General features: G+C 35.6%; 1 protein-coding gene across 2 annotated transcripts in view; it reads right to left on the bottom strand.

The window, feature by feature from the left end:
- The window catches only part of ATAD2B (ATPase family AAA domain containing 2B), a 147729-nt gene that overhangs the window by 20574 nt on the left and 99518 nt on the right, over positions 1–27637 (bottom strand). Inside the window, exons 19-22 of one of the 2 annotated variants that reach the window (XM_044262002.1) lie at positions 23331–23516; positions 11738–11873; positions 9214–9410; positions 5575–5734 (exon numbers count right to left, since the gene is read on the bottom strand). In XM_044262002.1, the coding sequence (XP_044117937.1) occupies positions 5575–5734; positions 9214–9410; positions 11738–11873; positions 23331–23516 (679 nt within the window). The remainder of the gene's footprint in view (positions 1–5574; positions 5735–9213; positions 9411–11737; positions 11874–23330; positions 23517–27637) is intronic. The other variant, XM_044262001.1, reaches the window with a different exon arrangement.

Below are 27637 nucleotides of genomic sequence, written 5' to 3'. Positions count from 1 at the left end.
CAGGTCATGATCCCAGGGTCCTGGGATTGAGCCCTGCATCAGGCTCTCTGCTCAGCAGGGAGCCTGCTTCCCCCTCTCTCTCTGACTGCCTCTCTTCCTACTTGTGACCTCTCTCTGTCAAATAAATAAATAAAATCTTTTTAAAAAAAAAACAAACCCAAAAACCTCAATGAGATACCACCTCACATGAGTCAGAATAGCTAAAATAACAAGTCAGGAAACAAGAGATGTTGGCAAGGATGCAGAGAAAGGGAAACCTTCTTACACTGTTGGTGGGAATGCAAGCTGGTCCAGGCACTCTGGAAAACAATATGGAGGTTCCTTAAAAAGTTAAAAACAGAATTACTCTATGACCCGGGAACTGTACTACTATTTATCCAAAGGCTACAAACACAGTGATTTGAAGGGGCACCTGCCCCCCAATGCTTGTCACAGCAATGTCCACAATAGCCAAACTGTGGAAAGAGCCCAGATGTCCATCAATAGATGAATGGATAAAGAAGATGTGAGGGGTGTGTGTGTTTGTGTGTGTGTGTAAAACAGAATATTACTCAGTCATCAAAAAAAAAAAAAAGAAAGAAAGAAAGAAAGAAATCTTACCATTCTACCATGCGTAGAACTAGAGGGTATAATGCTAGTATAGAGGGTATAATGCTAGTAAGTATAATGCAAAGTAAGTCAATCAGAGAAAGACAATTACCATATGACTTCACTCACATGTGAACTTTAAGAAACAAAATAGAGGAGCACAGAGGGGAAGGGAGGGAAAAATAAAATAAGATGAAATCAGAGAAGGAGACAAACCATAAGAAACTCTTAACTATAGGAACACACTGAGGGCTGTTGAAGGGGAGGCGGGTGGGGGGATAGGGTAACTGTGATCAGCATACAATGAGCACTGGGTGTTATATACAATGGATGAATCACTGACCTCTACCTCTGAAACTAATAATACACCATATGTTAATTAACAGAATTTAAATAAAATTTAATTAAATTAAAAAAGAATCACTGCTTTTATGAATGTAGTAACTATTGTCAATGCATCAGTGTATCTTTTGTATTTTGGCAAACAGAAGTACATTAGCTGTCCTTTTTCTATAAAATTATTAAGAAAGATTAACATTTTGGGGCACCTGGGTGGCTCAGTGGGCTAAAGAAAGATTAACATTTTAAGCAAAACTAATTTTTATGGGATAATTTTTCATCTCAAATTATTTCATAAAAAAGATATTTCATGTATTTACTGGCTCATATCTCCATTATGTTATTATGTCTCCACTTTATAATTTCTATGTAATTTGAAACTCCTTCAGTTAGTACCTAACAAGAGAGTAACTGATGAAATTTACTCACTGGCCACATTTACTAAAAACATGCTCCATACATACACCTGTACAGATCCTGTTCCCAATCAGCTTAGAGTTGAACACAAGGTATAAGGATATGTGAACAAGTAACCACCTCGGGCCAAGGGAGCAGGTGGTGGAGAGGTAGGTAAAAACTGTCTCAGAAAAGTTACACAGTGCTATGATTCCAAGATGAAGGGATGACTTATAGCTGGAAGGACATTAAAGAAAAAGGAAAAAAAAACCACTTTCACGAATGTAGCTTTTAGTATTCCTTGAAGGGTAAGTGGATTTTAAAAGATACATGTAGTACTCTATGTAACTTACACCTCAATAAAACCGGTTTACAAAGAAAAAGCTGTACACTCTCCCAAGAGGGGCAATACATTTAACAAAGGTACCATAAGTTCCAACAGTAAGACTCGACCTAAACTGAGAAATGGGACCTAAATTTCCTAGGAGAGGATTCCTCCTAGGCTTCTCTCTCTTCTCATCCCGTATACCACCTCTATGATCTCATTCACTCCTACACGCTGATAACTCCAACAAGTTTTTTGCCCAAATGTCTCCCAAGCTCCAGAACTGTATACACAGCTACTACTCTGCAGTATCTGTTTTATCTGAGTGCACCAAAAGTTAACTCATACTAACGTGTCCGAAATTAAATATAGCATAATGCCCATCAACCTGTTCCTCCACTGGTTTCCTCCTCATAGTCCTTAACCACTCAGACCACAAACTCAGAAATCATTCTCAGTTTCTGTCAGTCACATCTAATCAATCCGTCACTAAGCCCTCTGTGTTCAATCTCACTAAGCCTACTACATAGGCTTTAGGCATCTTCCAGGCCAGAGCTGTACATTTCCAGCACTGACCACAATTTATCTCACACACGGGATGTAAGAGAGTATCTCACACATGGTTGCTCAGTAAATGGAGACTTGGTGAGAAGGGGAATCAATTCATTTCCATTCACTCTTCCACCCGATTCCACACTGTCCCACCCTCTTCTTTTTCACTTTTTCTTAAGACTCTTGTACACGACTTCTCTCGGCCTAGAATGAATGCACTTCCTAACCTTAGTCATTTCTGGGTAGTGTCTTCTCCTCTGTGCTCTATTCATACTGTGTACGTATTTCTAATAGAGACCTTATAAAACTGCATTATAATCATCTGTGGTCACTTCAGGACAAAATTTGTAATTGCCACCTCTATGCTATCTCTATACCTTAATAACCTATTATAATTACAGGGGCACCTGGGTGGCTCAGTCGGTTAAGCATCCGACTCTTGATTTTGGCTCAGGTAACGTTCTCAGGGTCCTGGGATTGAGCACCATGATGGGCTCCATGCTCAAGGTGGGGTGGGGAGGGCTTCTGCTTAAGGATTTCTCTCCCTCTCCCTCTGTTCCTCTCCCATTCATTCTTACTCTTGCACTCTCTCTAATAAATAAATAAATCTTTTAAAAAAATAAATAAGTAGAGCCTTTAAAGAGGTAATTAAGGTAAAATAAGGTTGTATGAATAGGCCCTAATCCAATCTGTGTCCTTATATAAGAAGAGGAAATTTGGATAAAGAGACACCAAGGGTTTGTGCACACAGAGAAATGACCACGTCAGGGCACAGCAAGAAGGTAGCCATCTGCAAGCCAAGGAGAAGCCTCAAGAAAAACCAAACCTGCTGACACTTTCATTTAGGACTTTGAGCCTCCAGAACTGTAAGAAAATTAATTTCTGTTCTTTAAGCCTCTTTCAGTCTATAGCACTTTGTTTTGAAAACTCTCTCAAACTAATACCATAACACATAGCATAATGTCTGCCACAGAGCAATTATTCAACATGTATTACATTTGAATATCTCTACCGTTAAGAGACAAGGACTATCACAATCATCTTTGTATTCTAAGCACCTGGTTCAGTAACTAGTACATGGTACTCACAAACACTAATAGAAAATATTAATGGGTTTGGCTGAAGCACAGCCCACAGAGGGCTCCAAAAGCTAGGGTAAAGCTGTGAGCTTTATTCCTAAGCAAACGGGTACAAAACAGAAGATTCTGAGAAGACTACAAGACTAAGTCTGAACTTTCAGCAAAATGAGCTCAATGGTCTGTTTGTGAATGAGACTGGGGGCTAGAGACTGTATTGTCTACAAGACAAAGAATGGGGAATGGCTTAACATATACAGACCCATAAGATAATAATTATGGTCAAATATCTGAGATACTAGTTACATTTAGAACTACAAGTTAAAATCCTTCTGGCTAACATATTTAATTTCTGTCCACATCATCCTCAAGGGAGAGAATCTGGGTAAACACTTAGGCAACATGGATAGCTTCCAAAATACTGGCTTTTGTCTTCTATGTATATGCTAGTTTTTTTCCCAAATGGCCAAGAGTTCTGCAAAACAGAACACTGTAAGCTTCCAAATACTCATGGGAGCTTGTAAAAGTAATACAACACTCATGTAATTTCTGCTTGCTACACAACAGACCCTGAGGTTGTTTTCCTAATACATAACAAGTGGTTCTGCTGCTAAGAAAAAAATAAGCCTCTTAACTTAAAGATATGAAATAATCTAAGAGCCAAAATCGTGCTTTTGAATTATATCACACTGTTTGCATCTAAAACAGTGAAGAAAGAAAGTTATAAGTGTACCATGTCAGCTCTGTGAGATAGAGCCTTATTCTTTGATTATACAACTGCATCAGATAGGAAAAGCTTATTATGCACCAAAAACCATGGTTTCTTCCTCAAAAGTAGTATTATTTCAATGTGGTTATAATTAAGGAACACAGGGTGAAAAATCGGAATTGATCAGATTGACCTTTATGATTAACCCAATGTGGTTATAATTAAGCAACATGAGCGGGAAATTTGGAGTGACCTCAACTGGCTTTCTCTAACCATTCAAATTTATTTTTCACTATCAGTCCCTAGATTTTTTCCTAAATGTGGTCCAGGGAATTTAATACACAGGTACCCACTAATCAACAACTTTATGAAAAATCAAGGCACAATTTAAATAAACTAATGATGATAACAAAAATAAAAATATGAACTACTAACCTCTATGGAACACTTAACAAGTCTCAGGCATTATGCTAAGGGCTTAATATATTTAGGTTGAACCATATGAAAATGGTAGTTCCATAAGATGTAACCTAATACATTTTCTCATTTTAACCCCTACAACCACCCCAATGAGAAGAATACTTCAATTATCCCTATTTTGCAGATAGGGATACTAAAATGGCCTTGGTGTACTCATATTAAACATATACAATTTTAAGAACACAACATCAGAAAAGGCCACTTGGTGACCATGATGAATCAAGATAAAATCAAGAGCACTCCATAATCATATCTAAACATAGACAAAAGCATGAACATTGTCCTAGCTACAAAAATAACCAAATATAACCCTATCTTGGATAATATGAATGACTGTTTCTTCTTTCCCCATCCCAGTTTTAGCCTTGCTCCATTCTTCTTGCCTTTCAGGTTCTTAAAATACCTAATCACAAAATTACCCCCACTTTGTAAGAGCATCCAATGCCTGACTTTCTTAATCCTCTCCAAAATCCTTAGCACAAGCTCAAATCCCATATAGTTCCATATGATATATATTCTTTCGTGTTACAATGAATCAGTCAATTCATCTTGTTTTAACTACAGATATGTTCCTAGAGGTCCTTCCTGGAGGGTACTCAAAGAGCTGGGACTAGAGATTTGAGTACAGGGTGGGATTAGGAACAAAACAATAAAGTAACATTAAAAATACCCACAATCGACAGAATACACACTGTCTACCTAAAGGGGTCTTTAACTATATAAACTTATCCTATAATGAGTTCCCCATCAATTTGGAATTCCCAGTGTTTATCAGCACTGGTGTTTACTAAACAAATAAATTTCACATTCAATTCTCAATTACTCAGTTTTCCACCCTACCTGAACAAAATAAGAATCTAAGTACAAAAAGTAAAAACTAAACACCGAACAGAATACCTAAAATATAAAATCCTAATTTAAATCCATTATTTAATTTAATAAAATAATAATTACATTTAAGTATGATTTCCTCATAAAGAAGTTTCTAAATACAATAATATGTCCTTAAAACTAATTTATCTACCTAAACATGGGCATGCTTTAGTATTTACACTTTCAATCAACTTCTTATTGATCACCAAAGTGAATCTTTCCCAGAGCCTCCTTACCTCCTGGGTCCTTATCTGGATTGTACTCTAGAGCATTGCTACAGATGAGGTCAATATCTTTCAGAAAATCCTTAGCAGTCAGGTAATTATGTTTATCAATTTTAGTTATTACTGTTGATAAATCCATTGGTTCCTTGATTACTTCAAGATAATCTGAAACCTAAAACAAAGAGGGTATTTTAATGAAAATTACTTCTATTTCATATGACCTACTCAGAAAAACACAAAACCATGTGGTTATTTAAAAATTAAATCTAAATATCTTAAAAATTACAAATAAGGATAAAGTTATAGAACAATTTATACTACTAAAGTTACTACTTTGAAGTCAACTTTCCATGAAAGCTTCGGTTTCAAGTCATATCTAAATCAACACTGAAATGTTTCTCATTTTGAAATATAAAAGCCAATTTTGTCAGCTTCCCCCCCCACCCCGATCCTTTGGATCTACCTGAGAAGAAAATGTATTCGTAAAAGCACTCAGTAAGTATCAATAAATATTACTTCAAGAAATTTTTTGAAGGAAATTAAGAAACATAGATTTTTCATATTACTAAGGAAGTTCTCTGGTAAATCTCTTTAATATCTTTAAACAAAAAAATTTTTTCTTTCTCATTTTCCAGAGTGAATCATTTCATGGAAAGTGTTTTCTGCTCCTTTGGAGTCATTACAAACATTCTGAGTAAATTATACAACAAAAATAAGTATTGCCTTCAATGACTAGTGAAAATTTGCTTGGACTTCCCTAATGATAAATGAATTTGCAAGCAAATGTGCTATATGTGCCAACTTTCTGGGAGATAACTCAAAATAGGAGGTAGTAAGTCAGGATTTGCCCAATGTTTTGTAACATCTGGCCACTAAGAAAGCTCTACCAACCTATCTACCTATTGCCTCCCCCAATGCAAATCTCAAATCAAATAATCAGGTTTGATACAAAAGCAGTCTTAGAAACATCTAATTAATCCAGGACCAAACTCTGGAGCTAGGATAATTTCTGTTCTATGAAAATAAAGGTTACTTTTTCTCCACTGTAAATACATACACACAAACATATACATATTTTATACATTTTTTAAAATTTTTAGGTAACTGTGTGGGCATGTGATAATTTTTTAATTTCTAGGAGCTGAAAATGTCCTTATAGGGGAGGCAGTAAAGCTATACTGAACAAATAAGAGCTCAGAAGATATTAGTTAGATTCCTGGTTCTGGCATTTGGCATGCCTTGTGTATATATGGAAACTGTTTATTAACTGCAAAGCACTATAAAACTTGTATTATCGGGGCAGCCTGGGTGGCTCAATTGGTTAAGCATCTGCTTCTCCCTCTCCCTCTGACCCGCCCCTCCACTCATGCTCACTTTCTCTCTCACCCTCTATTACACATTTTCTAAAAATTTACGTTACTAAAGATTATAAAATTTTTGCTCCAAGATCTAATTTTAAGTTCAATGTTTATTTTCTAAACTTCTGTTTTCTCTGAAGTCTGCTTTGGAATTCCATAAAGTTTTTAGACATGTCAAATTCATTATCTGAATATAAATTTTTATTTTTTAGGTTATTTAAATATTATCTTGTGTGGCACATGGATGGCTCAGTTGGTTAAGCATCTGCCTTTGGATCAAGTCATGATCTAGGGGTCCTGGGATGAGCCTGACTCCAGCTCCCTGCTTAGCAGGGAGTCTGCTTCTCCCTCTCCCTTTACCCTTCCCCTCCCTCACCCTCCTACCCCTGCTCTCTCTCTTTCAAATAAATAAAATGTTAAAAAAAAAAAAAAAGTTATCTTGTTTTCCCTTCATGCTTCAGAGAGACCTCTATGTTTTCAGCTTTAAGAGCAAAGAACCAGTAGTAGGATGAACTTAAAAAAAAGAATAAAACAGAAAATAAGAAAACATAACCCTTGAATAAAAGTCTTATCTAATCAACATTTTCTATCCCCTTCCAATGCCTTACCAACCTTTATAAAACTTTTATTCTACCACAGATGGCATTTGAAATTTGATCATTTCTTCTGTTTAGAATGAAAGAGAGTTCTCTGGGGGAAGGGCAAAACTGGTTCACTCCCAGTAGAGTAGGTTGACTTGAGGTCAAGCCCTTATCAATTAAGTGTCAGAGGGGCACCTGCATGGCTCAGTCATTAAGCTTCTGCCTTCAGCTCAGGTCATGATCCCAGTATCTTGGGATCAAGCCCTACGTTGGGCTCCCAGCTTGGTGGGGGGCCTTCTCCTCTCTCTTCCACTCACCCTGCTTGTGTTCCCTCTCTCACTGTCTCAATCTTTAAAGTAGGCTGACAGTTTTAAGATTATCTGGTAACACTAAGAGGGGAAAAAAATGTTCCAAAAATGTAAAATGTTATATATTAATTGCTAAAGCAAATTAGGCAATTCCTGTCTTTTCAGTAGAAAAAGATTTAAGGTATAGCTGTGATATAAGGTAAGGAATGTGGACTTTGAATTTCAAAAAAATCTTTCAGTCTTGGCTACGTTGCTTGCCTAGGAGCCTCAGTTTCCTGAGCTGCAACATAAGAATAATAATGATCTTATGAGGTTGTTAAAAGAATCAATGGATAGAACCATGTATTGTGGATAAATAAAAATATACAAATAAAGTTACAGACAGTCCCTTTACTCCAAAAAACAAACAAAAACCAAAAATGGAAAAATAACTACTTTCAAAGGGGGAAAAAACCGTAATGCTAGCTTATTCTTTCTGGTCATAGATGACGTAATGATTCCAAAGGAATCTGCTCAGGTCCAAAAGTACAGATTTCACAAGGACACAACATTAAACTATGAATCATTTCATAATTCAAATTAAAAAAAAAAAAGATGGAAGAAAAAACTTAAAACCAACAACACCAAAGCTGTTCAAACATGGAGTCTGAACTATAAGAAGAAGGTCAGTAAAGACTGTATTGTGTTCATCCACACACTATATTATCCCAGGATAAAAAAACAAAAACAAAAACAAAACAAAACAAAACAAAAAAAATTTCATCTACAGCATTATAGTAGATTCCAAATGGAAAATTTCTTTTCTTATCATCACAAACCATGCTCCCACAAGGACACAAAACAATACACATAAAAAGTGAGAAATTTTCCACTGGGAGCAAAGAAAATCCTTGCAGGGAAAAACAATTTTAGTTACATAGGATATACTTAACTTCAAACAGCATCTTTTAGTCACAGGCATTTCCAAAATATGAAAGATAAATTTCAGGTTTCTTTGCTACCACTTTTGCTAAGGTATACATAATTTGGAAAATGCCAAAATAATAATTGGTATTGGTTAGTTAACACCAATATACTTTTTAAGAGCAAAATTTATCCTGGAATAAAAATAGTCTAGTATGGACATTTCACTAAAGTAACTTTTAATCCTCTTCTTAAACTGAAGAGATAGAGATCACAAAGATCAATACTAATTAAGAGGACATACAAATTGGTCACTATTTTCATCCAAAAGTCACCAGATTTTTGCTGATGACATCGGTAGTTATCACATGGATTAAAATTTTACAGGCTAGGGGTAATATTCATCCATGCCTTTGTTTTTTTTCCTTCCAAAAAAAGATGTCAACATTTTTTTCTTTTAGCCAGTTCAACTTCACTGTTTGCACACTACTGAAACAAGACCTCTTCAATATCCACCGGTTTGCTGAAGATGTTAAAGCGTTTATCTGTGGCCAGCCTCTTGGTTACATCCCTGAGAAACAACCGCAACTCTCTTAAAGTATTTTCCTCCTGGTCCTCCATCCGGTTTTTTTCTGATTCTGATAACTGACGAGGTGGAGAAGGTAGTGCAAGGGGAAGCACTTCCATAGCACAAAGACCTAAAGAAAACAGACGAAAATGTTAAGATTCCAACAGATCCGGGACAGCAATAAAGAATTCCAAGTACATACAAACAACCTGTAAACCCAGTAAGTAAAAATGTGAATAAAAAGTAACAGGACATTAGAGAATAGATTTAATAAAACAATTCATAGTAGGACTCCTTTAAATGGCAAATGATATGATTTTAAATAATTTGATTTTAAAATATGATTTACATAAAACTTACTAGAAATATTTCAAATAAAAAAATATCTTTACGTGAAGAACTATATGCTGATTTGCTTAAAGTCAACGTTGTTTAAAAACTCTCTTCTCAAAATGGGGTTGCCTTATTTGCATGAAAGTGAAATAGACAAGTAACCATTCTCTGATCCTTCCCCCTCCCAAAGGTTCTAATTTTAGACAAGTCTTCTATTCATATTCTTAGTACAACATAGTAGGGGTAGTGAATGCCATGTACCTGTGCAGAGAGCAAAAAAAAATTACAAACTGGGGGCACCTGGATGGCTCATTTACCTGACTCTTGACTTCAGCTTAGCTCATTATCTCAGGATCATAAGATCGAGCCCTGTGTGGGACTCAGCGCTGCACAGTAGAACCTGCTCAAGACTCTCCCTCTCTCTCTCTGCCCCTCCCTACCCTCTCTCTCCCTCAAAAAAAAAGGGGGGGAGGGACTAGAGAATCCCAAAAACATGAATGAGATAGAAAATCCAGTCTACAGTGTTATATATAAAATCTATAATATTCATTATCTACCGTAAAACAAACAAAAAAAATCTCAAAAAGTAAAGTATTAACTTTCCTAAATACATTATTCCCTAATTCCTTAAAAGACTTTCCCAGTATCACACTGAATTTGAGGATTAAACTTTTAAGGATTATGGCTGATTTCTAAATAGTCCCTAAGATGAAAAATGAAAGTAAATAGAAGCAACTCAAAAAGAAAAAGAATTGTGTTCATTTTTAACACAGAAAATTCAATCTATGAATGAGACTAAAATGTATCTGGAATATGCAAGATAAAATGAATCATTTTCATAATGAAGTATTTTAAAAACTTATTTAGATTAACGGGAGGAAACAACCAATAATCAGAAGGTATAACTTCCATATTTAATTTCCCAAGGTTTCTAGGGGGGAAAAAACCCCACAACTACAGCCATTTGATAGATGCTCATTTTTAGAACTCTGAGATAAAGTGGAAATGAGTCATTAAAGAACAATTAAATGATTGATGTGTTGGATAAGATAATCAATAAAAAACAGAAGTAGAATTCAGAAAAGCAATGACTTGGAAGGGGTAGAAATGTATTTAATATCCTCCAACAATCACATGAGAAATATAAAGATAGAATGATGGCAAAGACACTTAAAAACTTGTAACAGGATTGCTATTTTCAAGAAGAGGTTGAAAGATTACAAAGAAGACCTTATCTTTTATACATCTTTGAGACTAGAAAGAGTCTCTTAAGCGACTTAGAATGCATTCCTCACTTAAATCAAGGGGCTGAAATTTGAAATATTATGCTACTAAGCCAAATCCAAGAAAATTCTAATACTTAAAGTCATGATGGGTTTCCAAGTGCCTACCATAAGATACCTAACAGAATAGGTACTCAATAAAAATGTGAAAAATAAATAAACCAGAACAGGTAAACATTCTGATCATCTCTTGACCCATCACACGTACCTTGACCCACAAAGTAATCAGCACACCACCAAGTGTTCTCAAAATTATTGTTCAAGTCCTCTGTACTTAAATTAACAAAAAAAGAACAGAATTGAAGACTTTTTGAGCCTCAGAATGTGAAATCTACCAGAGCATCTGAACTGAAATGATAAGAAGACTTCATTAACAGTCGCTTGTTAGAAAAGCTGTAACTATGAGGCTGTACTTCACAATCTCAAGTCAGGTAAACACAATTACCTCTCCATCTAAAGAGAAATTTCCATCCAAAGAAAATGTGTCCATCTAAAAAGAGCGAATCTAAAACACTGACTTTACTTCCACAAGAAATTTTTTTTTAAAGTGATAAGAAATGGCATTTTTAAAAAAGATTTTATTTATTTATTTGACAGAATGAGAGAGAGAGAGAGAGAGAGCGAGCACAGGAGGAGTGGCAGGCAGAGGGAGAGTAGAAGCAGGCTCCCCGGAAAGCAGGGGGAACCCGATGTGGGACTCAAACTCAGGACTCCCGGATCATGACCTGAGCTGAAGGCAGCTGCTTAACCAACTGAGCCACACAGGTGCCCAGAAAGGGCATTTCTTAATTCCATTCCCCATCCCCTTCCCCCATTTCCCTAAAGGCTTTGGGAACTTTACCAGTGTGTTTCCTCCGTGGTGGAGCCATTGATGCCTGATTGAGAATCAATTCTTGGAAAAATTTTCTTCTGTCTTCTTCAATAGGCCTTTGAATATACAAGACCTCTTCATACTGTATTCTAAAGATACATTTAACCTACACACATACACACAAAGACATTAAGTATGTAGAGAATTAAAAGTATACTTATTACACCAAACTACAATTTCTTCAACTTCCAGTACAATCTTTAATTTTTATTCACGTGGGGTTCACGTGGGGTTAGTTAACCTAGTCCTAAGGCTACGCTGTTGAGAGATTCAACCTCATTGTCTAATCCATAATGGGAGAATGACCAGTTGCCCAAGTTATTAATACATTATACTATCCCTGGAAGAGTCAACAAATAATAGCAGAAAGGATAACCAATTATAATAGTTAGATGGCAAATTTCAAAGGACTTCTTGCATAACAGCTAGAAAGTAATGACCTAGAATCTACACTAGAGAGCTGGAAGGATGCTAACAACACCGCCTTCTTATACATTATTTCTATGTACTTCCTATTCAGTGAGTTCCTTTCCTGGGCTCTTTTCATCTCAAGTCTATTCCACTGCATCCTCCAGAATCCTGGTTTCACTGCAAATAAACTAAACCTTCAGTTCCTCCCCAGAACGCTCCACAGTAATACCACCTTCCACACAAAACTCCCAAGCAATATTAAGCCAGTCATTCTCACACCCCTCAATTCCTAGCACTGGTGATTACATACCCTTCCTTTGTTTACCTTCTCTATAGAGCCTTTGACCCCAGATGTCCCCCTTGCAAGACAGGCTGCTTAAAACCTCCACATCATCCACATTAATTCTACACACTTCAATTTTTATGTTTTCCTAGAAGGTCTATTTTCCACTTCTAGACACCAAACTCCCTGAGAACAGAGACCATTCCTTATTCATCCATTTTCCTACAGCTACCACATTGACTGGGACATACTAATGTGTAATTAGCATGGAATGAATGAATAAAGTTTGCAATTTCCTTCCCCTAGATCAAAATGGCAACTGCAAATGAAAATGGGAAAAGGTCACTAATAATAGAAAGAAGAACCAACTACGAGACAATGAGAAAATACTGGATCAAAATTCGAAACACATTAGATCCTAGCCCAAATTTAGTCACACGTTTATGATAAACGTTAGATAATGCATTCTTTGTTATGTCTAAACACTTATTGAAGACTAAAAATTTCTAAATATTTCAATCTTTAGAACGAAGTATATATAGGAGTCCTTCATTTTATACTTCAGAAAACTTAAACTTGGAAAGGTTTATGTAATTGGCTTAAGGTCACAAAGTAAATTAAAAAAAAAAACCTACATTATGTAATTTCTAAAGACCTTTTCCAACTCTAAAATTCTAACATAGAAAAGAAACAATGAAAAGTAGAATTCAAAATTTGGATGGGGAACTATTTACCTCAACAGGAAGCCAAATCCTTTAAGAATTTATAAAATTTCACCATGTGCCCTTCTAATATTTTTTTTTGTAGACTACTTTCATGTAAAATTCCCCCCAACCCTTTGATCTATGCTTCACTGGTCCTTCCTGGAAAGCTCTGCAAAGCAAATTTACTGCTGAATGCCCATGGTGTGCTAAATATAATGCCAAATACTGCCATTACAAACTTGAAGGAAATACAATTACTTCCTGCTGTCAAGGATCTTAAAAGTTTCGCAAGAAAGCATTACTGTACCACACCAGAAGTGTCCTAACACTTGTTGAGAAACAGAAGAGACTCTGCAAGAGGTAGGGGTGAAGAGGCATTAGATGAGATACAGCAGAAATAGCTAACATTAACTGGGTCTTGAAAAATAAATAGAATGCAATACCCTAGAAGTACCAGGATTTTGTTCAAGAGTAGCAAAACATTTCATCTCAGTTTTAAATACTCTCTCTTCTGATCATTTTTCAACACTGTGTTAAACTTTGTGAATACAAAAGCATACCAAGAGTAAATCTGTGGTAATACTCTAAAACTCTTGCCAGGTTATTACCAACAGCTTAGATCCATCACTTTACAAGTAGGCTCATTTCACTTTAAATTTTCTCCTAGCTTTATCTTCTGACATTCCCAGCCTCAAATTTCATGCTGCAACTAGACAAGAAGCCTCAGATAACTCCCTGAAATCATGCTTTCTCACACTGGTTCATAATGATCTCTATATGTACTATCCACTCCTTCCTAACCCTGGTTTTGTTTTGTTTTTAAGATTTTATTTATTTATTTGACAGACAGAGATCACAAGTAGGCAGAGAGGGAAGCAGAGAGAGAGAGGGGGAAGCAGGCACCCCGCCGAGCAGAGAGCCTGATGCGGGGCTTGATCCCAGGACCCTGGATTATGACCTGAGCCAAAGGCAGAGGCTTTAACCCACTGAGCCACCCAGGCGCCCTCTAACCCTGTTTTTAACCCTCCACTCAAGCCAATGCTTTCTGGATGATGCTTTCTCTGACCTTCCCAGATACACACAAGCATACCTTCTAAAACTCCTTATTAGACTTTAATTTCAATGATTTTTAGTAAATTAATTCAGTTGTGCAACCATCACAAGTCAGTTTTAAAACATTTCCATTATCTCCAAAGATCACCCTCATGCCCATCAATTCCTACTCACACTCACACTCCCCACCCAACAACCACTGATTTAACTGTCTCTAGGGATGTGCCTTTTCTAGAAACTGTATCATATAGTCTGCTCTCTAGCTTCTCTCCCTTAGCATAATATACTGAAACTCATCCACACTGTAGAACGTTATCAGTTCATTCCATTTAATGCTGAACAGTATTTTACTGTGTGTATATATAAATGTTTGGTTTATCCAATCACCAGTGAATGAATAATGAGCTGTTTCCACTATTATGAATAATGGTAGTAGGAACATCTGCATTCAAGTCTTTGTATGAACATATTTCTCTTCTGTAGTTACCTTGGAGTGGAAATGCTGAGTCATATCATAAGTTTATGAATTCCATCTTAAGAACTGCCAATTTTTCAAAAAATGACTACATGCTTTACAATTACACCACCAGGGTATAAGGCCTCCACTTTCTTTAACATCCTTTGCCAACACTCAATACTGTCTAGTAGTTGTGCAGTGGTATCCCATTCCTGAATGACTAATGATATTAACAATCTTTTCCCATGCTTTATTAATTAGCCCAAGAGAATACATACTCTTCGGTGAAATGTCTATTTAAATCTTAATTATAGTCTTTTTTACCTTAATTGTGGTAAAATAGTCGTAACATAAAATTTGCTATTTTTATCATTTTTAATTATACAGCCTGTCCCATTAAATATATTTGCATTGTTATGCAACCATACCATCGAACTCCAATACTTTTTCATCCTCCCCAAGTGAAATACTGTATCCAGTAAATACTGACACCCCATACTCTCCCTTTCCCCAGCCCCTGACAATCACCATTCTACTTTCTACCTCTGTGACTATGACTACTCTAGGAACTTTTTAGAAGAGGAATCACGTATTTGTCCTTTAGTGACAGGCCTATTTCACTTAGCATGATGTCTTCAAGGTTTATCTACGCTGTAGCCTGTGTTAAAATTCCCTTCCATTTTAAAGCTAAAAATGTTATACCGTATGTATATTCCACACTTTTTTTATCCAGCTATCTGCTGATGGACATTTGTATGTTTCTACCTTTTGGCTATTGTGAATAATGCGGCTATGAACATGGGTATACAAATACCTGTTTGAATCGCTGCTTTCACTTCTATTGAGTATATGCTCAAAAGCAGAATTGCTGGATCATATGATAATTCTGTTTAACTTTTTAAGGAATCACTGTATAATTTATTTTCAATGATACTGTGCAATTTTATATTCCCACCAGCAATACACAAAGGCTCAAATTTCTTCAGGTCCTGACCAACATTAGCTGTTTTCTCTTTGTTTGTTTGTTTGTTTGTTTGTTTGTTTGTTTTTTAAGATTTTTATTTATTTGACAGAGAACAAGAGAGCACAAGCAGAGGGAGAAGCGGCTCTCCACTGAGCAGGGAGCCCGATGCGGGACTCGATCCCAGGACCCCGGGATCATGACCTGAACCCAAGGCCACTTAATCAACTGAGCCATCAGGCATCCGCATTTTGTTTTTATGATAACAGCCATCCTAATGGGTATGAACTGACATCTCATTGTGGTCTCAATTTGATTTCCCTTTTGATTAGTGATGTTCAATATCTTTTCATATGCTACTGGTCATGTGAATATGGCTCCTTTAGGGGAAGTATGGTTGGCTGGATTTTTATTCTTCAGTTGTAGAGCTCTTTATTTACTCTGGATATCAACCCTTTATCAGATATATGATTTGCAAATACCTTCTCCCATTCTGTGGGTTGATTTTTCAGTCTTTTTTCAGTTTTTTCAGGTGGGGCTTGAACTCGTGACCCCAAGATCAAGAGTTGCATTCTCTAGTGACTGTGTCAGCCAGGCACCCTGAAAGAGTTCTAATACATTCTGGATGTAAGTCTTATCAAGATATGCGATTTGATGTATCTGAAATATTTTTTTCCAAGTCTGTGGCTTGTTTCCTCATATTCTTAATGGTGTCTTTTTAAAAGTATTTAATTTTGATAAAGCTAACTTTATCAGGTTTTTCCTGGATTGTTTTCTTACATATTATATACATATTTTACATGCTTTACTATCATAGCACTCCTCATACTGTATTATTTTTTCCAGGTCTCTCTTCCTTCTACACTTTTTTTTTTTGACAGAGAGAAAGCACAAGTAGATGGAGAGGCAGGCAGAGAGAGCGAGAGGGAAGCAGGCTCCCCGCTGAGCAGAGAGCCCGATGCGGGACTCGATCCCAGGACCCTGAGATCATGACCTGAGCCGAAGGCAGTGACTTAACCCACTGAGCCACTCAGGCGCCCCCATGCGTATTTTTATTTAAGGGGGTAGGGAGCAGAGGGAGAGGGAAAGAGAATCTCAAACAGACTCTGTGCTGGGTGTGGAGTCTGACCTCACGACCCTGAGATCATGACTGAGCCAAAATAAAGACCTGGACACTTAACCAACTAAGCCACCCAGTTGGCCCACTCTGAACTTTGAATTATTAGAGAACAGTGGCTATCTTTTGGTTTTTCACCTACTTTATTAATTCATTCATTCAATAAAGATTAACCATACTGGAAATATGTACATGTATATTTTATGTGTCAGTCTGTGAGTATTCTGTATGTGTGTACACATAAAGCAGCTAAGCACGGTGAATGAAAGCACGAGAAAAACAGACACTAGACCTGTCTTCAACAAATTCACTTATTATGACAGTGCACTGCACACAATAGGCACACAACAAGTTTTTGATGAATAAACAACGGTTCTAACTTGATAAATACAAAACTTACTTCCCTGACCACTCATCAGCCTAAGCATCACAATATCCAGAAATGGTCTCTCTGAGTCTTATAGAGTACAGTGCATTATAAGTGCATGATGTTTGTAATCAGGCAAATCTGGGTTCAAAACTTTGCTCTGTCATACTAGCTGTGAATTTCTTCATCTGTCAAATGGGAAAATGACAGTAATACTTTTCTTACTGAACAGTTAAAAAAACTTGTGTTAGATAATAAATGTAACTGGCTTCTACAAGTGCCTGGGACATAGTTGCCTAAGTGGCAGCAAATCTTTCATTACCAAAATCTTTTCATTTTACCTCATTTATTAAATCTTAGAGGTGTCAGTCCCCAGTTTTAAAGGTAGAGTTCATTCAGACTCTAATGGGGAAAATTACTGTTTTAAGACACAAGATCTCAAAGATAAAAGGAATGGAAAATTAGGTCAGAAATGAACTTAAGACAGTGTTCATGAATAAAACCTGCTTTCCTCAAAACAAAGTAAGTAAATAATCCATTAAATAAAAATAAACTGACATTTTACCTTAACATAGTAATAATTCATGCTCATTTACTATAGATAGTTGTTAATTTTAAAGGACTTGCAATAACCTCTTTCCTTGTAAATTTTAAGAATCATGTAATTGTTATGCAACAAAAATATCAATACTAAGATACTTCTCTTGTATATGTGGATCATTCATCTGAGTTTTCAATGCCCCTACTTAGATTTCTCTACTTAAGTTATTGATTTTTAACTCCCAGTTCCCATGATAAACTGAGAGACACAAAAATACATGAAATACTGAAATAACAAAATGCTACTTGTAATCTTTACTTTCCTAAGTGTAGCTAATACAATATTTCCTTAAAATTCATTTCCAGGGGGACCTGGGTGGCTGTTAAGTGTCCGACTCTTAATTTTGGCTCAGGTCACACGTCAGGATTGTGAGACCAAGCCCCACATGGGGCTCTTCACTGGACATGGAACCTGCTTAAGATTCTCTTTCTTCTGTCCCTCTCCCCCCACTCTAAAATAAATAGAACAAAAAATAAAATAAAATTCATTTCCAATTATATCATCTTGAGCCTGCCCATAATAATTTAATACCAAAATACATACTATGAATCTGTTCAGAAATGTAAATGTAATTCTTTCTGACCAAAGTTTGTTTTCCTTCCTATATATATTTCTACTTTTTATCTGCTTCCTTGTTTAAAAAGTCCCTTCCGATGCTCAATCCTCAATTCTTTCTTCTAACTCTCCTGAAGAGAAATAATTTGCAATTCCCATGTAACTCAACTAAAATTCTCCAGCTATTCTCAGAAAGAGTCTACAGGGTCCACAAAAGTAAATTTACCTACACTAGAATTTTGCAAAAAAACAAAAAAGAAAAAAGAAATTAGGCTGAACAAGAGTTCAAACCAATGTGGTGATTCAGTGGTAAATTCCTATAATTTATGCAACAAACATTTACTAAGTAATTCCAATGTGTCAAGAAGTAGAGAAGTGAAGGACAGTAAGACAGTCCCCTCCTCTCAAAGATCTTGTGGTCTAAGTCAGAGGTTCTCAAACGTTTTGGTCTCTGGATCTTATTAAACTAATGAGCTTGTTTATGTAGGTTACATCTGTCTGTAATTATGTATTAAAAATAAAACTAAGAGCACTCCAAATTATGTATTCATTTAAAATCCATTACATATTAACACTTAAAATGTATTTTGGAAAAATATATTCTTTTAAAAAATGTCCTGGGATCGAGTCCCACATCGGGCTCCTTGCTCGGCGGGGAGCCTGCTTCTCCCTCTGCCTCTGCCTGCCTGTCTGCCTGTGCTCGCGCTCTCTCCCTCTCTCTCTGACAAATAAATAAATAAAATCTTTTAAAAAAAATGTATTTTCTAAAATATGAAATATATATATAAAATAAAATTTAACAAGAAAAATGGCATTGTTTTACATTTTTTCAACTCTCTTTTAATTCTGGCTTACTGAGAGACAACTGGATTTTCATTTCTGCTTCTGCATTCAATGTTACATGTTGTTTTGACTGTAGTCCTGAAGAAAACCCATAGTCCAGCAGATATGTAGTTAGAAAAAAGAGGAATGTGACATCTCCCTGAAAGCCTTGTGGGGCCCACAGAAGTCCTTGGATAACAGGTGATCTAGAGCAATGATTTCCAAATTTTTTTATCTAACATCTCATCAGTAAAAAAAAATCTGAAAATATCTCTTCTGGTACATTTATTTAACACACTATTTAAATATACTATTCTACTAATATTATCTTTTCTATTATAAAACCTATATACACAAAATACTTAATATGAAGACAAATGAAGTTCTTTTTTTTTTTTAAGCTTTTATTTATTTATCTGACAGACAGAGATCACAAGTAGGCAGAGAGGCAGGCAGAGAGAGAAGGAAGCAGGCTCCCCGCCAAGCAGAGAGCCCAATGCGGGACTTGATCCCAGCACCCTGAGATCATGACCTGAGTCAAAGGCAAAGGCCCTAACCCATTAGGCCACCCAGGTGCCCCAAGACAAATGAAGTTCTAATGTTTTTTTCAATATCCCAATGTACTGCCTTAAGTACAAACTTACTTTGGGAACTACTGGATTAGGAGAGAGATGTACCTTCAAAGAAACATCTACAAGAGAATGCTAAAGAGCTCTAAAAGATGAAATTATTACTTTGTCCTACAAAAAGAAAGTAGTTTTATATTACTAATAAAACACTACCCTTCCCCCAGGGGGGGCCTGGGTGGCTTAGTGGGTTAAGCATCCGATTCTTGATTTCGGCTCAAGTCATGATCTCAGAATCAGGGAATGGAGCTCCATGACAGGCTCTGTGCTCAGCAGGGAGTCTGCTTGGGGTTCTCTCCCTCTCCCTCTGTCCCTCCCCACCCCTCACACCTGCTTGCACAAGCTCTCTAAAATAAATAAATAAATAAATCTTAAAAACAAAAACATTACCCCCACGGTAACTTAATTCTTTTTTGGTTTTGTTCTATTTTATTTTATTTTTTTAAAGATTTTATTTATTTGACAGAGATCACAAGTACGCAGAGAGGCAGGCAGAGAGAGAAAGAGGGGGAACTAGGCCTCCCGCTGAGCAGAGTCTGATGCAGGACCCTGAGATCATGACCTGAGCTGAAGGCAGAGGCTTAACCCACTGAGCCACCCAGACACCCCTAAGATTTTATCTTTAAGTAATCCCTACACCCAACATGGTGCTCAAATTCACAACCTTGTGATCAAGAGTCACATGCTCTACCAACTGAGCCAGGACCTCATGACATTATTTTCTACATCAATATTTTAAAGGTTTCATCATGTTTCATGGAAGAAATTTATAATTCAGCCAATTCTCTACAATATGACAGTTTCCAATCTATGAATAAAGGCTATGATATTTTTTATTTTTTGTGTGTGGTCTGCACTGAATCTTTGTGTTAGTCTGTGAAAAACTCTTCAGATAAACCCCTATAAATGGTATTGCTGAGTCAAAATATGTGTACATATTTAAATCTATTACTCAGACTGCCCTTGAGAGATTTATTCAACCTCTTTTTATATCTGCCTACTTGACAGGTTAAAATCTGTATTTTACTTTTAAATTATCCACTATTATATTATTTAAACTCAATTAACCAATGTACAATATACCATTAGTTTCAGATAAAGAGTTTAATAATTTATCAGTTGCATATAACACCCAGTGCTCATCACATCACGTGCCTCCTTAATGTCCATCACCCCATTACCCCAACCCCCACTCACTTCCCCTCCAGCAAACCTGTTTGTTTCCTATACTTGAGTCTCTCATGGTTTTTCTCCCTCTCTAATGACCTTCCCATTCAGTTTTCCCTCCCTTCCCCTATCATTCTCTGTTCCACTATTTTTTCCCCCACTGTATTTTCTTAAAGGCACTCTAGTAACTGGCAGTTTCCTTCTTTTAGAATCACTTGGGTTTTTTGCCACACACTGTCTATTCTACAGATCAGGCACTTTGCTAACCTACAGTTACTTAGTCTGCAACACTATGCTTTTCATTTATTCATCAGATATTTATCAATATGTGCTAACTATTATTCACTACTATCTCAATTTGTCACCTCAAAAGCAAGCATTCTAATGGCAAAGCTAAAATTTAAATGAAAGGCTTAGGGGTAGTGAAGGATTTCCAAAGAACAGTAAGTATAAAACATGTTATGTAATGAATAGTCTAAGAATTCTCATAATCTTCTCCCCACAAATGTGAATATGCATGATAGCTTTACTAGCTACTTGGTTAATAATGGCAAAGAACAGAGAAAACAAATGGGAAAAAAGAGGTGAAATTTCAGGATTCGATATTAATAACTCTTTAATATTTTAGCTACTAATTAACGGTACTAGTAAACAAACGAGTAAGTTGAATTCATTAAAAATTATGACAACAATATGGCACTACTGAAAATCTGTATGATATAATATTAACTTTAAAAAACTAAACCAACAGGTAGGCCTGGGTGGCTCAGCCAGTTGAGCGTCTAACTCTTGATTTCGGCTCAGGTCTTGATCTCAGGGTAGTGAGTTCAAGCCCTATTTTGGGCTCCACACTGGGCATGGAGCTTAGTTTAAAAAAAAAAAAAAAAAAAAGAAGAACTAAACCAACAATGAAATCAATATGTGAACAGAAAATAGGAGTAGGCAAAATTGCTGTATCAAAACAATGGGTTCATAAAACCTTTATTTACGTATTTTTCAGACAATATAAGGAAAAGAACACGTAATTATATATTCCTAAGAAGAACCCTCATTATCCCAGATTTTCTTTATCTCTTAGAAAATTATAATGAAACTACTTCACAGTGAGGATCTAATTTTTACAAGTGGCTTCTAGGTTATGTTCAGGTTCAATCCATTTAAATCAATTTCAAGTACATACCTACTTTATATACTAAGCATTTTATAGCTCTGTGGTTTCCAACATAAATTCACATATACCATCTTATACCAAGAAGTCTCTTACCCACATTTTATAGATGAGGCAACTGAGGCTATTCTAGAGTCAAAGGTTTATCTAAAATTGAAAGACTAGTAAGTTGGTACAACTTCATTTTTCTTACTCTTACTACATATAGCATTCTACTAAACTTTTGGCCCCTATGATAAAAAAAAATTGTGATTAATTGTGATTAAGAATATCAGGGGGCACCTGGGTGGCTCAGAGGGTTAAGCCTCTGCCTTCGGCTGGGGTCATAATCTCAGGGTCCTGGGATCAAGCCCCACATCGGGCTCTCTGCTCAGCCAGGAGCCTGCTTTCCCCCCCTCTCTCTACCTGCTTGTGATCTTTCTCTCTCTCTCTGTCAAATAAATAAATAAAATCTTTAAAAAAAAAGAATATCAGATTCTGAATAACCAAAAATCAATTATTCTAAATTTAATATATTTACTTACAAAATCACAAGACAGCTAACAAGTGCTAAACAAAAAGACCTCAGTAAACAGGTATCTTAATCATAAAATTCTACATAATCAAAGTTTACATTATAGCATTTAAAACATGCAAAACTTTCATATAAACTGTCACCCAGACAAAATACTTCTAAGCATTTCTAAAGGTGATCATTTCAAGACCTAGTAAGCTTAGTGTATTAAAAACACAATTTTTTAAAAATCAATTTCATTCACAAGTTGACTATTTTTTTTCTGTGATTTTACCTTTGTTTCTAATACATGAAATGAGTTGGCTTTGAACTCAAAAACAGATTTGAAAACTACACACAGCAGAATTGACAGTCAAATTAACAATAATGCTACCAAGGAAAGAACTGAAAGGTCGAGTCCCAGCAAACAATCTACCAGACAGTAAGAACAAGAAGATTAATTGTAATGGAACTGTTATACAGCTTAGGCCTTTATAGTACATATCATACATATGTTGGGCTCTGGTCTAAACATAAATCATCTCAATCTTCACAGTAACAGTGACAAATCTATCATTAGTCCCAAAAAAGAAAGTGAAACTTAAATCATTAACTAACTTTCTTAAATCACAGAGCTAATAAGTGGTATAACCAAAGCATGAATCTAAACAATATTTATTTTGTAAAATAAGTTAAATTTAGTAAATAAATTAAATGTGTCCAATTTATAAGATCAACTATTTTGAAACTATAAGGTAAATATTTAATCAGTTCTTACCTCTTCAGGGAGTTCACTGTACATGGTTTCAGAGGTAGACAATAAAAATATAGGTGAAAATGATGGTATATCTTGTAGCAATGTCAGAAAAGTAGCTCTCACAGTTTCACTGACAGCTTCCCACCAATCACCAATGTGAGGCATGTAAACAATACTAGGTACTGTTCTTCGAGCTTCACGAAAAATCTAATTAAGGAAAGAACTGGCATTAAAAATTCAAATTGATATTATTCTAAAGTTTACTCTGCAACCCCCAAATACATGAAATGTGTCAGGCCTGTTACTGCAATTATTCTTAGCTCAAATATTTAAGCCTTTCAAGATGTGATATACAAGTCTCACATAATAGCTTCTATCTACCCTTGCCCCATCTAAAAAAAGAAGGGTGTGGGTTTTTTGCTATTTTGTTATTCCTATTCAGTATTTATTGATAGTATAAAGGTATCAAATTGCTCCACTTATTAAGTAAAGATAATAAAGCAAAACACCAGTATAAAATATGCTGCAAATAAAGAGATAAACATGCACCTCTATGTCACCCGTGTCAGAATGATGTATCAGTAAGCACAAAGAAGAGAAGGAAGACATAGTTTCCATGTTTGTGCACATTCCCTAAAATCACTAAATATATGAATTAAACAAACATTTTTACCACAATGTACCACCCTAGAGCTTAAAATTAATGAACTACCTGCTGAACCACTTGTTTACCTCCTATTACCTTAATTCAATCCTCCATAAAGTAGTCACAAAATACTCTCACATCGCTAAAGAGCAGTAAATAAATTAGCAAAAAGCTCTGAGACACTCCCATTGTCAGAAAATACAAACTCAAGTTTCCTCGGGTGTTAAAGAGAGTCCTAACCGTAGCTTCAGTCGCACTCTGCCAACATATGCCAATAAGGACCAGGTTGGCTATTAGGAAGCTGCCAAGCAGAACTACTGCCCTTTTACGTATGTACCAACAACAGCTCAAGAGCCCATCAACAAATTCTGGTGGGTTAATATGGCATCTCTTCAATACTTTTTCAAGTGAAAGAATAAATGTAAATATCTTTCTCTAATTTCAGAATTCTATTTCTAAAATTCTCTACTACCTTGCCTTATTTTAAACACGCTTCAGTTAACCTGTGTAATGTGCAAGATAGGGAGATAATTATCTAGTTTTTTTTTAATCTAATATTCCAAATGATCAGGACTATAAGAAACATTCCTAAGAATCAAAATGATTATTTTTCTTTAATGAGTAAGCCTACCACTTGCATGAATTTTTCAAATGCTACATTTTATAAAGCTTAAACATTCTGTGTAAAATAAAATGTACTGCCAATTTAATAAACCAGATGGAAGATGCTGAAATAAAATTTTCCCCCAAATTGGAAATGTAGATGTTATGATCACTCACATCAAAAGTAATATTTGCTCCTTCCCTTCCTTTAATATTTGCATATCCACCAATCCAGAACAGTTGTACAGTACAACTCCAGGACTCTCAAATTTTGACCTTTTCTGCAAACACGCACCCTCTTATCCTGGATCTTGAAAATCCAAGGATTATTGTTTTCCAAAGTTCTTGTAGAAGATTCATAAGAGAAAAACAAGCATAAATATTGGCAAAAGGAAGAACCACACAGGAGCACAAAGGCAAGTGAGGCATTTAATCCCCCCCACAAAAAAAAATTGTTACATGCCACCCAAATCAGGGATGGTATGTGTAAGACAGTGAGCAATGCCTTTTGTCTTTCCAATTCCCATTCTGTGCGGGTAAAACTAGGGAGAGTCAGCAGGGAAAAAAGTGTGATTACATGAAAAAGACTAATGAGCTATACAGCTTACTGAGAAACCTCACAAAACTAACCACCTAATTCAGCCATGCAAGTTACCACATGCCCAAGGAGAAATGAGAAAACATGCCTTTAAAAAATATAAAATGTAGCCTTTCATTCTAATACTTGTAGGTTAGATTTTCCAGAAATGTGTTGAGAACATCTAGCTGCTATAGTACGAAAAAATAAGGGCAAAGCAACAGAAGGTTAAGTGATAAAAAACTTTACAGAGCCAGAAGTTAAATAACGCAGTACTACAGGTGTTTTAAACTCCTTTGCAAGGCTGAACTAGAAACAAAAGCATCACCAACTCTAAAGGAGTTGAGGGGTTTTGGGGTTGGTTGGTTTTTTTTTGTTTTTTTTTTTTTTCCTATTTCTTTCCTCTCTTCATCCAATATTCCCAAATTAACAAAGTGAACACGATATCCTATTGAACTTATTTCCAAAGACTTTAGGAAAGTATCTTTATCAGTAGAACTTTTAAAAATTGTATTTTAAAAGCTAAAGGGGGAAAAGCCAGAAAGAAAAAAGCCTAAAACAAATACAGAAAATTAAAAAGGCTTAGGCTTTCTGGTCCATGAATGTATAATTACCTGATTTCATAATTAATCCAACTACATGCAGTATCAATACCCAGGGGCTATTTTCAAAATTTCTCTCCTAAACCTTTACAGCAAAAACATCCTTAATTTCTAGAAAACTTCAAAAGCACTAATAAAACAAGTGTTACTTTTAATTTCTTACCCCATGTAACCTCAGAATATTTAAACTTTCATATTTTCTTTAAACATATAGCCAACCTGTTCTAATTCTCCAGCTTTTTGTAATGAAAATTCGAAAAGAATAGTCTAAAAACAGTATTTAAAAATTCAGAAAAAAAGTTTAATTCTATCGTGATTTTTCCATAATGTAAAAACCGTTCTTCAGCAGTTTGCTGGTAACTTTTAAAGTTGTGGAATAAGATACACTCTGTGAAATTAATTAACCAGATTCAGAGTAGAAAAATAAAGCCTAGTTTTAGTGAAGCGGCAACTGTCTTGGGAACAAGTGATGCCATTTGATAACTAGAAAAATACTCACCTATAGGGTGTCTTGGATTGGTGGATGTGCAAGGTGTAGTAGAAAACAGAAAAACTGTTATAGAGAAAAAAAGACAGTAGGCCAAATTACTGAACCAACCGTTTCAAAATACCTCTGACATGACCAGCACTCTTGCACAAATAAAATGAACAAACACCAATGTATGTGAACTGTTCATTTTGATTCTTTAAGCAATATATTCTATTTCCTTCTGGCCTCTTCTTGCCCCAGACGTCATGATCCCTTATGTAAGTTTTTAAAAACTTCTTTATTAAAAAAAAATCACAAACTACTTCCTCTGAATATTAAAGATATGAAAGAGAAAAATCAGGCCATTGAAGTTAAAAGTATCCACATAAGGAGGCACTAATTACATAAAGTGCACCTATATTTGAAAGAGTTCTTATCACCTCAAAAGCTAAACTTTAAAGTCAGTATTTTAGCCAGCAAATTAAATTGTGTAGTGCATGAAAATTTACTGTATTTTGAAAATTAAGACTATACAGCCCGTAACAAGCCACTTTCTTTAGAAATGGGAAACTAGAGTAATTTTAAATACAAATGTGAATAAAGCAGAAAGCTCCAAGCTAGTACAGCTCTCACATTCCTAAAAGGGGCTATATAAGAGAGAGGGAAACAACTTTTTGTCTTCAAAATTTCTAGAATCTGTCTTGCTCTTCTGCTATAATTTATAAAACATAGGTAAAAGAAAAATCTTGGGGGCTAAAATATTCTTGCTTTTTATAAAGCACTATTAAAATGCACTGTTAAGTTTATTTAATTCCTTATACCATGCTATCACAAAACATTATAATAAATAACGTATCTGCATTACAAATAACTTCATATCATATCACTTGACTCCATTTATATTCTATCTACTTAGGATTTATCAAGCATCCCTGTGAAAAGGAGGCACTGTCTAGGATCAAGATTCAAGAAATAAAGTGCTTGATTTCTTTATAAGCATACAAAATCAGCCTGTTACTAAATATACTAGAGTTTCTATATGATGATTGTAATATAAAGAAAACATTTATGAAAATTAAATCACTCGAATTCCTTTTGTTATTTTCATTGCCTAAGAACGTCAAGAATTTCAGTAGATGTGATAAACGCTGGACTACGAAAATTTAATTTGTTTACAACTCAAGAAAAAGAAAATTGTTGCTATGGTAATACACAGAAACCCATGTGCACAAACACGAGAGTATCCAAAGTAAACACAGACTGCTATGGAGAAATCCAGAAACCCTTATGCACAAACACAATAGCATCCAAAGATACACATAGGTTAAGTATCTAAATTCCTTCAGGCTATTTAACCAAAAAGGATTTCCCCTGAACATTTCCAAATACAATTTCTTCCTGGGAAAAGAAATACACTAAAATTTTCACCAA

Source organism: Neovison vison, chromosome 8 (genome assembly GCF_020171115.1).
Source record: "Neovison vison isolate M4711 chromosome 8, ASM_NN_V1, whole genome shotgun sequence".
Taxonomy (NCBI): domain Eukaryota; kingdom Metazoa; phylum Chordata; class Mammalia; order Carnivora; family Mustelidae; genus Neogale; species Neogale vison.
The sequence above is the reverse complement of the archived record's forward strand: the minus strand, read 5'-3'. Positions and strand labels throughout refer to the sequence as shown.